This window comes from Eptatretus burgeri, chromosome 3 (assembly GCF_056783735.1).
Source record: "Eptatretus burgeri isolate ZD-2024b chromosome 3, Ebu_testis_v1, whole genome shotgun sequence".
NCBI classification, from domain to species: Eukaryota; Metazoa; Chordata; class Myxini; order Myxiniformes; family Myxinidae; genus Eptatretus; species Eptatretus burgeri.
In genome coordinates, this window is record NC_140963.1 from 57369358 (window position 1) to 57382071 (window position 12714).

The following is a 12714-nucleotide window of genomic DNA, read 5'->3' on the forward strand; positions in this document are numbered from 1 at the left end:
GATTGAAAAAAAAACAAAAACATTCTGGCCCTGGCCAGTGCAAGTTTAAATGTAAGTGGATAAATGATAGCCCAATATAATTTTGTACAATCTTGGCTTCATTGCCGTCGGGCAATAAGAATCAATGTTGTAAAAAATAAATAAATAAAACACAACAACAATAAATCAACCAAAACAATGTCGTGACAATAGACGAACTCACTATTCAGGCCTTCACTGTTTACGATGTGGTTGCTCCCAAGGGAATCATAGTACTGTTTATTACTCATCAATGTGTACATTCCAAGGATGGCTGCCAAAGGGGGAAAAAAAAAGGAAAAGAAAGTGATGATGCTTCACTTTTAAACACTTTGAGGCTTTTTCATGATCATATACAATGGACTCACCTTCATCATGCTCATCAATCGAGTCTCCATGAATGTTTTTATCGCACAGTACCATGCGATGCTCCGAACAACGGACAGGCGTACACAGTGTAAAAGGTGAAAAGATCTCATGTTTAAAAACATTGTACGTTTAAACAACAAAGACTATTCAAGATTTCGGCAATGGCAACTCATGCGAAGATGATGTAAAAAAAAAAAAAGGGGGGGATTTGTGGCTACAACGCGAGTTTCACGTTTCCGGTGAAAGCATGGTGATCATAAAATGTAGGCCGAACCAATGGAAGCTAGTATGGGTCGCCATGTTGGCACAACTTGTCAGGGCAACGTCATTTACAATGCGTGTGGAGCTTTCTCATACATGTGTACATTTGGATGGAATGCGTACCAGCAATATCGCACATTTCAGCATCGGTGGCCTTCGCAAGTGCTTCCTCCCACTCCGGCTCCAAGGAAACCTTTTCATCCAGGGGGTGGTATGGCTTCTCTGGAGGCACGTATGGCTTTCCTGGATCAAGACGACATCGGTTGCGTGATAACAGACTCTGCCCGAGGCAATTGTAGTCTTCAGAAAATTCTCATATCAATAAATAATCCAAAGCTCATAGGGTGAAGCAAATAAAGTGGGCCAACTCATGATGGCCTTTACTGCAAGCCAGATAAACAACAACAAAAAGAGGTATCCTTGATAGATACAAATCAAATTCAAGAAATTGGAATTACCGGATAGGGCTCAAAGTAGAGTTTCTGAGCTTGAAACAAGTAATACTCCTTTATATGCCACAGTCGAGAGAAACACGCACGAACGCACACACCTTTGGAGTAGGAGGAGGCCATTCGGCACATCATGCCTGTGCTGCACCAACACCAGTATCGTCACCCATCCCCATACAAGCTACCCACCATCCACACAAACCAATATCCCCAAAGCATCCGGGTACCTATCTAAATCCCATTTAAACTTGTCCACCCCCTCCGCGACCAGCACCTTTCTGGGCAGACCATTCCATGAATCAACCACTCTCCGACTGAAAGACCCAGACCTGATAACTGCCCGAACTCTCATCTTCTGTACCCTCAAGCTATGGCCCCTGATTCTAACACTGTCCACTCTGCTGAAAGACTGCACTGCACCTATGTTCTCCACACCATTCATTATGTTAAACACCTCCATCAGATCCCCTCACAATCGTTTCCTTTACAGTGAATCAAGTCCTGTCTCCTTCAAACGTTCCTCGTCGCTTAGTCTTGCTAACTCAGCACACAATACTCTAGATGTGACCCTCACTTAGTTCCTGTACAATGTTAACACCACCCCCTTTTGGTTTATAATTGATCCCCCTCCGAATACAACCTAAACTCCTCTTTGTTTTACCTATAGCTGCCTGTGCTGCCTGCTTACCTCCTGTATCTGTTACCACCCCCAGATCCTTCTCCTGTGTTACACGCTCCAAAATTACCCCTTGCATCCTGTAATCTCTATTTTCATTGTTCTTTCCCATCCCCAACACCTTACACTTACTCAGGTTAAATTCCATCTGCCAATCTTTTGCCCAATCAACACAAGTATCAATACTTTCCTGATACACAAGTATCTGATCACCACCCCCTCTGTGTTATCCATCTTCCCTCCAAGCTTTGTGTCATCTCCAAATTTGGAAAGCTTACCAGTAATCATAAAATCAACATAAACATCTGGATTAAAGTTGATTGAATGCAGATCTCCATGAAGTAACACAATTTAAAACAGATATATTTTGCCCTTTTTTTTTTTTTAGACAATTCCTACCTCCACCACGGTGCGCGGTACAAGCAGCTAAGAAACTTTGGCTCTGAGTGAATCCACCCAAGAGTGCAACAACCTAACCTTTTTTAAAATCCATTAAACAATTTAAATTGATAGGTCAATTCAAACTTTATCCGTCACTGGAGACGGACACTTTTGCTTGCTTTCCCCGTCAATGGGGACGTGTACATTTGCCAACAGGTCTACAGTTCACCAATTCTTCTCTGTATCCTTTCTTAAATGACGGTGTTACATTGGCTATTCTCCAATCCTCCGGTACCTGTCTCGACTGCAACCAGCTGTTAAAGGTATCCACTATCAAAAACTTATCTGCTCCTCCACCTCCCGCAATACTCGAGGATGCATGTTATCCGGTCCTCGAGCTTCATAACCCCTTCATTTTTCCAGCTGCTTCTTCACCTCATCTTCTCCCACTGAAAGCTCACCCCCGACATAGATACTCTCCACCAATGGAAGTTTCCCTGACTGTTTTTTTTATGTAAATCTAGAAGCAAAAAAAAAAAAAATTATTTAATAAACTTGCCTTCTCTCCCTCATTGTCCACCATTTCTCTTGTGTTATTCCTCAATGGGTCCACATTCTTCTTAACCCTTTCCTTTCCCCTTATATACCTAATGTCTTGCTGTTGTGTTTAATGTTCTTGGCCATGTCATTTTCATGTTACCTGTAATTTTGTACTTAATAAATGCCTTCTGCTTATTTTTGATTCCACTGCATACCTCCTTGTTCAACCACCCAGATCTCTTTGTCACCTCTCACTGGATTATACCTACTCTACACCATACATGTTTCCTCCCGGAAGGTTGCCCATTTCTTTGATACAGACCACCCACGCATTAACCTGACCCAACCTGAAGCTCCAAAATCACTTCTCATACCGCCTCAAAGTTTGCTCTTCAAAAATCTAACAACTTTGCACCACAATCCAAAAGTTCACATCTCAAAAAAAATGAGTAGCACTTGCTATAATGTGGTCACTTGTCCCCAGATGCTCTCTGACCGCCACCTCCTCCACTATATTGAGATAGTTATTCAAAATGAGTTATGATAGTCAAAAACATGAGGATTTTATTTTTATTTTTAAAGGATTTTGTTGTTAATATGAGGATTTGATAGCATCACATGACGCTCATGATGTGGGCTGTTTAAAATCATCCCTTCCAAAACTTGCGTTCAGCTGGTTCTTACATGTGTCACTCATGTCAAGTGGGAGTAACTCGTCATGCCTGAGATATTAGAGGAAAATAACCTCTACAGATCAAGCACACCAATGGACAAATCTACCGCATTCCTTCCAGGGAATGACGCATTCTAGGAATGTAAACAGACGTAAAATACATCTGCATTAAACTGTGAAGGTTAAATGGGTATTTCGAGAGGAAAAAAAAAATAACCTAGCTGGTAGAATTTGAGGGAACTTGAAGAAGTTTAGAAAAAGTGAAACTTTTCCTTTGGCCTTAATAGGCCTGTATTGTTGTTGCAATGCCAATAATATTCCTTCAAAATTTTCCACTTTCACGAGGTGTTCCAAGTCTGCGCTCACGTTCCAGTCGAATAAATCAGTGCTTGGTGGGGGCTCCATGCAATGAAGAAAGCTCTGAACAATGCAAATAAATAGTGGACTTAACCATTTTATAACAAGCAACATCCGTCAAACTGACAACTGTTCCGAGCAAAGTGAGTGCAAACTATGCATACAAGGATTGAGTGCTGTAAACAGTCGCTTGGAGAAAAAAAAAAATCTTTTCATTGGCAGTCAAAGTGTCCTCATGGTCCTGGCACTCCCTTTTTAACAGAAACACTTGACTAAAAGAACAGCACTTGGTAGAGCACATACCTCCACCAGGATGAACAGGTTACGTTTTGTATCCTACTGATGGGCCGGATCCGGATCATCACCAAAATCGAAATAATTCTTCCTTGTCACACCGAATTTCATCCGAATCCGTCCACAACTTTTTGAGATATCGTGCTTCCAGACAAACAGACAAACTGACAAGCCGGTAGGTGGCGATGGGTCGCCGAGCATGGAAACTATAAGATATAGAGCAAAATGGATGTCATATATCGGATAGGGAATCACCTTAACATTATGCATATCAAATCTCATCCAGTTCCATCGACTGATAACTACTCGGTATCCATTTAAATGAAAAGTACCGAAAATGCGGTTTGAAATCGGAAATCCCCAAAGTTCGAGGGGGTGCTGTGGGTGAACAAAGATCTAAATCAAAAATCCGGCTCGATCGTTTGTGCACAATGTATTCCAGACGATTAGTGTGAATTTTCATGACCATCCGACCATAACCCTAGGAGGAGTACGACCATAGCCTTTGGCATGAAGACACCTCCAGCTCTCACATATCATCTATTTTTGCACTAATTGACCTTTGACCCCTGACCTAAGGGAAATCGGTCAATATGTCCTGAGGCAAAGTTGTCGTACTCATTGAGTACCATGAACCTGCAAAGTTTCATTCGTATCGATGCACTCACCTGGTCGCTATTTTCACCAATTTCGCGCATACCCTAATTGTAGGGGGCACTGCGGGTAAACTATCCCATATATCACAAAAACCGGAATATATTTGATATAGCATCACCTGTAGATCATTCGTGCCAAATTGCATAACCCTACGTGGGATAATGGCTTTCGGAATTGATTTCGCGTGAACGGTACCGATTTTGAAGGTTTTTCGGTTGTTGCTAGGGTACCAAAGCGTCCCTAGCAACCATCACAATTTCCAAAGCACGAGGTCATAAGATGTACCTACCACCCGAGTTTGGTCAAAATCGGCCCACGTTTACTACCAATTATGCTGATGACAAACGAACAAACATCCAAACAAACAGACAGAATTACTGACAATAAGGGTCACCTATTTCAGCGACCCAACAAACAGACAAACAGTGGTGAGAAACATAACCTCTGCCACCGAAGGTGGACTGATTATAAGCATCTCAAACCTAACAATTGAGAATCCATAAGAATAACAACAAAATGCACACAAAAATAATCGTATCTGACCTTTCTTCTCGCCGGTGTAAGGTACGAGTTCCTCCAGCTCTCCTGACTCTTGTGCCTGCTTCTGGAGATAGCTGAGCAAGTCCTTCCGGAGGAACGGGCCCGTTGGGGGTTTGCTTGTCTGATCACGCTGCCGCAGGCCTGCTGGCAGCATTTCATTCTTCCAAGGGAATACGTGGACAAGACAGTAATGGACAGGAAGAGAGAATTTTTGAGGACAAATCCAAAAAAAAAAAAAAAACTGTGATGACAATAGTTACCAACCTAATGACAAATTCCTGTCAATTTGCCGGAGACGATAGCATTGGCAAGCACAACGAACTCCGCAATCATAAATCTGCAAAGTCCATCAATGAATCACACAACACAAACCCAAACCGCTCAAAATACCCTTCTTACCTCGGGGTCCATGTCTTCCAGGTCCTGCGTGAGCTTCTCGAGCTCCTCTTTTGACATGTCCCGCAGGAGAGCGTCCTCATCCACATCACGGTACTTCTCCAAATTCTTCTGAAGTGACATCTTGCCGTCTATTTTGGAGATGGGAATCGCAAGAACAGCACTTCCATGATCACGACTACAGCCGGACTGCCTTGACATACATAGCAGCCGGAACACCCTTCAATCTGGTTTGAGTCCGATATCTGAAAGTTGGATGATACTACAAACCTTCGTTGTGGTGTTTTGCAGGAATGGTGTCGCATCAATAAAAGAACACCTATGAGGAATGTGTATCAAGTCTACAGACATTCCAGGGTATCCTTCACAAGATTCGGCGAATGCATTGGTACAGTGTTCAAGTTCCAAATTCCTGCCAGTGATACTTTCCTTCCAGGGTTGGCCACAAGTCCAGTGTTGATGTGCACTTTTGGAAATCCACGTGACCGCAGCTCATTCGTACCTTTTGGTTACGAGCTGACAATGGAGAATTCTACAGAGCACATTATTATATAATCATTGATAAGCTCCATGGAAATGACCTCCATGGAATTGACCTCCATGGAATTGACCTCCATGGAATTGACCTCCATGGAATTGACCTCCATGGAATTGACCTCCATGGAAATGACCTCCATGGAAATGACCTCCATGGAAATGACCTCCATGGAAATGACCTCCATGGAATTGACCTCCATGGAAATGACCTCCATGGAAATGACCTCCATGGAAATGACCTCCATGGAAATGACCTCCATGGAATTGCACAAGGATACAGCAAGTGACACTGAAGGAATTGACAAATGCAGGATCAGTCAAATGATTTCACCTCCAAGGCGAAGTAATCTTGAAATTAGACGAGACTCCATAACACAGCCATGGCCAATGGGTGCAGCAGCGTTATTACAATTATGTTATTGGCATTGGCATTCCACTACGACTTGGAAGATGGAAATAATGTTGAGGGCTCTCCATGTTAGTTATCAAGTTCTGTCAAGTCACGTCTGACTTCTGGTGACATTCACGAACAGATATCTCCAAACATCCGTTTCCCGCACAGTTTGCAGCCTTCACCCCATATCCATCCAGCACATACAAGGTCCGCCTCTTCCCCTTCAGCATGGTTGTCTTCTGTAGACTTTCATTTTCTGTACGCATGATGCGTCCGAAGTATGACAGTTTGTGTCTTAACATCCGCACTTCTAATGTACATGGTGTGAGGGTTTGGGCTTGGGGTTCAGGTCGAGCTTCTTCAAGCACTGATTTGTTTTGTTTGTTCTTCCAATCCATGGGATTTTTAACATTGATCCTCCTCTTGGTTTGTTTTGTTACATCTTTATCTTTCCAGATCTTCGTCGATCCTGACATCGCTGATCTCCCCAACATTAACCGTCAATTAATTTCTCCTCCACATTCTCCACCAACTTCTCGGTTGATAAGATTTTAGCTTTTTTTTTTTTAGGTTTTAATAACCTAAAAGTCTTTTCTAATATTTAAATAAAGAACAGCCTTTTTGACTTTCCTCCTTCACTGTTTGCAGGAGTTTCATCAATTCCTCTTTAGTTTGTCCCAATAGAGTGATATTGTCAACATATCTTGGAATCTTAGATTGTTGATAAATCTTCCTCCAATCCCAACTCCAGCCTCCATGCTATCCAAGTTTGATTTCCTTATCCTGTACTCACTTTCCAGATTTAACAAGTAAGGGGAGATAATGCACCCCTGTCTGACCTTTTCTAGTGCCAAACCATTCCGTTTACCCATACTCTGTTCTTACTGTAGATTCTTGTTTCGTGGTCAGGTTTCTTTTCAGACATATCTGTTATTAGAGATGAGAGAACCAACTCAGCGCCGTCGAGTCTGGCATTTCACTCAAGCCGACTGGCAGGGTCTCCGAGCAGCCATCAAACTTACAGACTGGTCTCCCATCGCTACTTTCTCCAACATCAACTCATCCTGGGAATTCTTTCAAAGAAACTTGCTCTCCCTCATGCACAGATTTATCCCCTCTCGTGTTCAGTTGTCCTACCCTTCCTCCCGCCCATGGTTTACTGAAGCTTGTGGCGAGGCAGTTGTCCTGAAACAACTTGCCTTTGCCTCATGGAAAGCAAACCCAACTGAGGGTAATCTCAGTTCTTTCCACAAAGCTCAGAACAAGTGTGTATCTACCCTCAGGAGAGCCAGAAAACAACATCTTTCTCATCTCAAGTCTGAACTCTCAAACCTCTCTCCCTCCTCAAAATCCTGGTGGCGTCTAATCAAATCTGTTTCTGGTGGATGTTCCCCCTCCATCCCCTCCCTTACCTCAAATGGCCGCACTGCTGATACCGCACGTGAAAAAGCTGAACGCCTAAACTCGGTGTTTGCAGCTAAATCTTGTGTCCGAAACCCATCACTTTCTCTACCCACCTTACCCAGTCGCACCCAACTGTCCCTGGACTCTGTATCCTTTTCTCCTGACAAGATGGAGAGCTTGCTTTCAAACCTCGACACAGATTCTACAACCTGTCTGGACGGCATTAGCCCACATGTCCTAAAAACCTGTTCCTCTGTTCTATTCACCCTCTCTCTGTTCTATTCACCCTCTCATTTGCTCAAGGTCATCTGCCATCTGCTTGGAAATCTGCTAATATCACTGCCCTGCATAAAAAGGTGCAAAAACAGATCCCTGTAACTATAGACCAATCAGCCTTCTCCCAATCATCAGCAAGGTTATGGAATCCATCATCACTTCAGACATGAAATCCTTCCTCTTCTCCAATGGCTTGATTTCTGATCATCCATTTGGTTTCAGACCAGGTCACTCTACCCTGGATATGCTGCTTCTGCTCTCCCATCAATGGATGGAGGTCCTCAATGCCAGACATGAAATCCGAGCCGTATCCCTGGACATATCACTTGCTTTTGACACAGTCTGGCACCCTGCCCTACTCTCCAAACTCTCTTCCCATGGTATTCAAGGCCATCTCCACTCATGGCTCGCAGACTTCCTCTCCTGTCGCAGTCAACGTGTGGCCCTAAATGGAGTTCTTTCATCCCCTCTTCCTGTCCAGGCTGGAGTTCCTCAAGGTAGCGTTCTGGGCCCTGTTCTTTTTCTGGTTTTCATCAATGATCTCTCCGACTCTGGAAAATCCACTATATCTCTTTACTGATGACTCCACCCTCTGCCGTACCATCTGTCATCCCTCAGACCGGCAAGCTGCAGCGTCTTTTCTCTTTGCAGATCTGGATAAAATCACAAACTGGTTCAACATGTGCAACATGTCTTTCAATCCGGACAAATCAATCTCACATTCTCACTATGTCTCTCCGAAAGGACCGTTTCGAACACCCCCCACCCCCCCCATCTACTTTCTCAACAATTCTCTGGAAGAAGGCCTTTCTTTCAAGCTTCTGAGTCTCACAATCTGCCATGATCTTTCCTTGGAAAGCCACATTTCAAACCTCGCCTCCAAAGCCAGTCGCCGACTGGGAATCCTCCGTCGTGCAAAGTCCTTCCTCGGCCCACCTGAGCTCCTGACCACTTACAAAGCTTTTGTCCGCAGCCTGATGGAGTACTGCTCTCCCCTCTGGGCTGGTGCTCCTGCCTCCCACCTTTCTCGGCTTCACCCTGTAGAAACCAGGGCATTTCGGATCATTGGTGTCTCCCGCGATGAAGCTGAGTTTTTGGGCCACTCACTCTCTCACCGTAGGCAGGTCCATGGTCTTTCTGTCTTCTACCATCTCCTCTGGGGTCTCCCCCCACCCCCCACTCTGTCTGCGATATGTCCCCCTCCATATTTGTGCTCAAGAGGTTGCCAGCAACCCCCTTCTGGAAAAACTACCAAAATCACGAATCACTGCTCACCTTCACTCTTTCATTCCTCTTTTTTCCCACCTTTGGAATAAACTCCAACCCTCTCTTCAATCCAACTCTTCCCTCCAGGTTTTCAAAACAGCTGTTCACCACCACCTATCTTCCCCCATCCAAATACTCGATCTTTTCTACCTCCAGTAATTCACCCCAAACCCACCTCCTTCAAATTCCCTGCTTTCCTTCCTGAAAGTCCCTGTAATATCCATCTTGTATTCCCCATGTTCCCCGCCCCATCCCTCTCCCTTCCACAGATCTCCTAATGTCTGTTCCCCACCGTTTTGTCCTTCCCTCTCCCACTCCTCTTGTCTCATGCCCCCCTTGCTGTGCATTGTGTGTTTGCTCTCATACGAGCTTCGACAATGTAAACAAACAAACAAAATATATATATATATATATACATACATACATACATACATACATACATACATACATCAGGTACCCTGACATCCACATTTCTCAGAGCATAATCCACATCAATTCATGATCAATACAACCACAGGCTCTGCTGAAATCTATAAAATGGAGATCCACCTTCCTTTGATATTCCCCTTCTTTTTCGATGATCGATCTCAAATTCGCGACTTGATCTCTCGTACCTCTTCCTCTTCTGAAACCTGCTTGCTCAACGGGCATTTATCACTGAACGAAGTCTTATTCTGTGTTGAATGATCTTTAGAAATATCTTGCTGGAATGTGAAATCGAAGGCAATGGTTCGGTTACCTTTTTGACATCCCCTTTCTTTGACAGTCGTATGTACACCGACTGCTTCCACATTTTGGGCCATGCGATCTTGCTCCAGGTCAGTGTACAGATCGCTGTGAAAGGTTTGATTGTCTCCTCTCCAGCCTCCTTGAAGAGTTGTATTGAAATTATGTCGGCACCTGGTGTTTTTCCATTTGCCAGCTCTTTCAGGACTCTATGTACCTCACATTCTATCACTATTGGCTCTTGCTCATATCCTCTTTCTTTGAAGGTTGCCATTATATTGCTATCTCGTTTATACAGAGTTTCGGTATCGTCTTTCCATCTTTCTTTCACCTGTGTTTCTTCCATCAGATCTTTTCCTGTTCTACTCTTAAGGACCCCTAATCCTAATCCTTCCTGTGATTTCTAACCTTTTCAAAATAATCTCTTGTATTTTTTTTTTTTCCACTTTGTCAATTTCTATCTCGATGTACGCCTCTGAAATATTGTTCTTTCCCAGCTTATCGTTGGAAGCCACCATTTAGCTGCTTAACGTCCTCTTTTGATGTGCCTTCTGTTTTCATCTCTTCTATCAGTTAAATTTATTGCCTCTTCTGACGGGCATTTAACCTTGTTGTTTCTCCTTGCTTTTGGCCTCTTATTTTATGTCTCCAACCTCTTGCCACAATTAATCTGGCATTCCGTCAACAAAGTCCAGCTATGCAAAACATTTTTTTTTGTTTTTTTTTTAACCTTTATTACATATTGTTTTGATAGAGTTTCAAGGTCATATATCTAGATGGAGTTTTCAAAAAAGCAAAATTTCCACCTTTCTCAATTGGACTCGTAGTTTTGCCACATGGAGTTCAAGATCTGTCCCACAGTCTGCGCCTGGCAGAGCGTTGGCAGATTGCACACTGAAGTTATCAGGTGAAGTCTATGTATACAGTCTGTGTTTGGGTTGTTTGAACCATGCGTTTGCAATTACAAGATCATTCCGCACGCACAACCCTTGCATTCCCTCCCCTGGCTCATTTCAAGATACCAAGCCTGTGCTTTCCTGCATCCCTGGTGCTCCTGCTTCTCCAATTTTTGCATTCCAGATTCTCATAATGATTAAAATATCTCATTTAGGCACCTGTTCTACCAGTTCAAATACAAACACATACAAAGGCAACCTTGTTCAAAAGGATTACTGCTTTTACCCCCATCAAACCCTTATCCTTTAGTTAAAAAAACTTGAACCTCAAGGCAGCGGCAGCTTTGGATTCAGCGTTTCCTTCTGCCAGATGAGCTACCAACCAAAGCTAATGAGCCTCATCTGCCCAAAGCAACGATTTTTAAGGCGCCAGTAATTGGCCTTTCACCTCTACATCAGTTCGTGTGAAACAACCCCGTTTCCAGAAGGCCGGTGCGAGGCGAGACCGTCAGAGGCTGTTTGAGACGCACAGCCATTGGAGCATTTTATACACCACCAGCTGAAGTACCCGGCGCTTCCCGGGGAAATTAAATGAAACATGTATATAAATATTCCTTGCATGACAATCACAAACCATATTACTCATGCAATCACTCCCAGGAAAAACCCAGGCAATGTATAAGTAACATACTCACTCAAGGCCTGGACACAGAGGTGTTATCATAAACCTTTGTAAAGTAATCTTTTTAATAACAGGTGCACGTGTTAACACTATAGTAATTAGTGTTGCTCAACAAAAAATAAATAAATAAATAAATAAAATCACTGCAACCTCAACATACGATCTTCATAATACATATTACTCGATCTCTCCCAGGAAAAAAAGCTGGCAGTGTATTAATTAGCACAAGACCCGATCGAGGTCTGAAGGCCAATTATGTGGCTTTATCTGGGTGAATTTTTTTTTTTCTCCAAACATAGCCCTCGACCTCTTCCTCTGGAAGAAAGAGGAGGCCATGCAAAGTTTGGTTGCTCTGGTTCCTGCAGGGCACCCCTACCGAATGCATAAACAAACAAACTTTCATATATATATATATATATATATATATATATATATATATATATATATATATATATATATATATATATATATATATATATATTACATACATACATACACACACAAGAGCTAATCCTCAATGTCACTCCATGGGGACAGTCTCCACAGTGCAATGGTAAAATTATGACATTTGTGAGCCGCTGTCCCCTTCTCCCACGCTCAGCGTATTTCCTCATGTTCCCATTCCTCTTGTCCCAAACTCATTTTCCTTTCTCCTCCAACTCACCACAGGCACTTTTCTGTCACCGATTTGTCACAAACCAATCATCGTCATCACATTCTCGGTCAAGGCCGCTTCTAATAAATAACAAAAGTAATAACACTAATGCTAATAGCATAATATTCATGTTTTACAAAACAATACAAGTGATCAAAATATTCCCCCTCCCCAAGAGTTTTTTGTTTTTTCCTCCTTGGACAAACTCAGTGTTAACATGAATAAATAACTTATCGTGGCGTTTCGTGGGATCACCCCTACCGGAGG

General features: G+C 43.0%; 1 protein-coding gene across 3 annotated transcripts in view; it reads right to left on the reverse strand.

Annotated features, from left to right (window-relative positions):
* Positions 1-12714, reverse strand: part of LOC147029975 (tropomodulin-1-like) — a 30630-nt gene that overhangs the window by 15649 nt on the left and 2267 nt on the right. For all 3 annotated transcript variants that reach the window (XM_085873541.1, XM_085873542.1, XM_085873540.1), the window contains exons 2-5: positions 5615-5742; positions 5219-5375; positions 772-891; positions 203-292 (exon numbers count right to left, since the gene is read on the reverse strand). In XM_085873541.1, the coding sequence (XP_085729667.1) occupies positions 203-292; positions 772-891; positions 5219-5375; positions 5615-5734 (487 nt within the window). In that variant the 5' untranslated portion in view covers positions 5735-5742. The remainder of the gene's footprint in view (positions 1-202; positions 293-771; positions 892-5218; positions 5376-5614; positions 5743-12714) is intronic.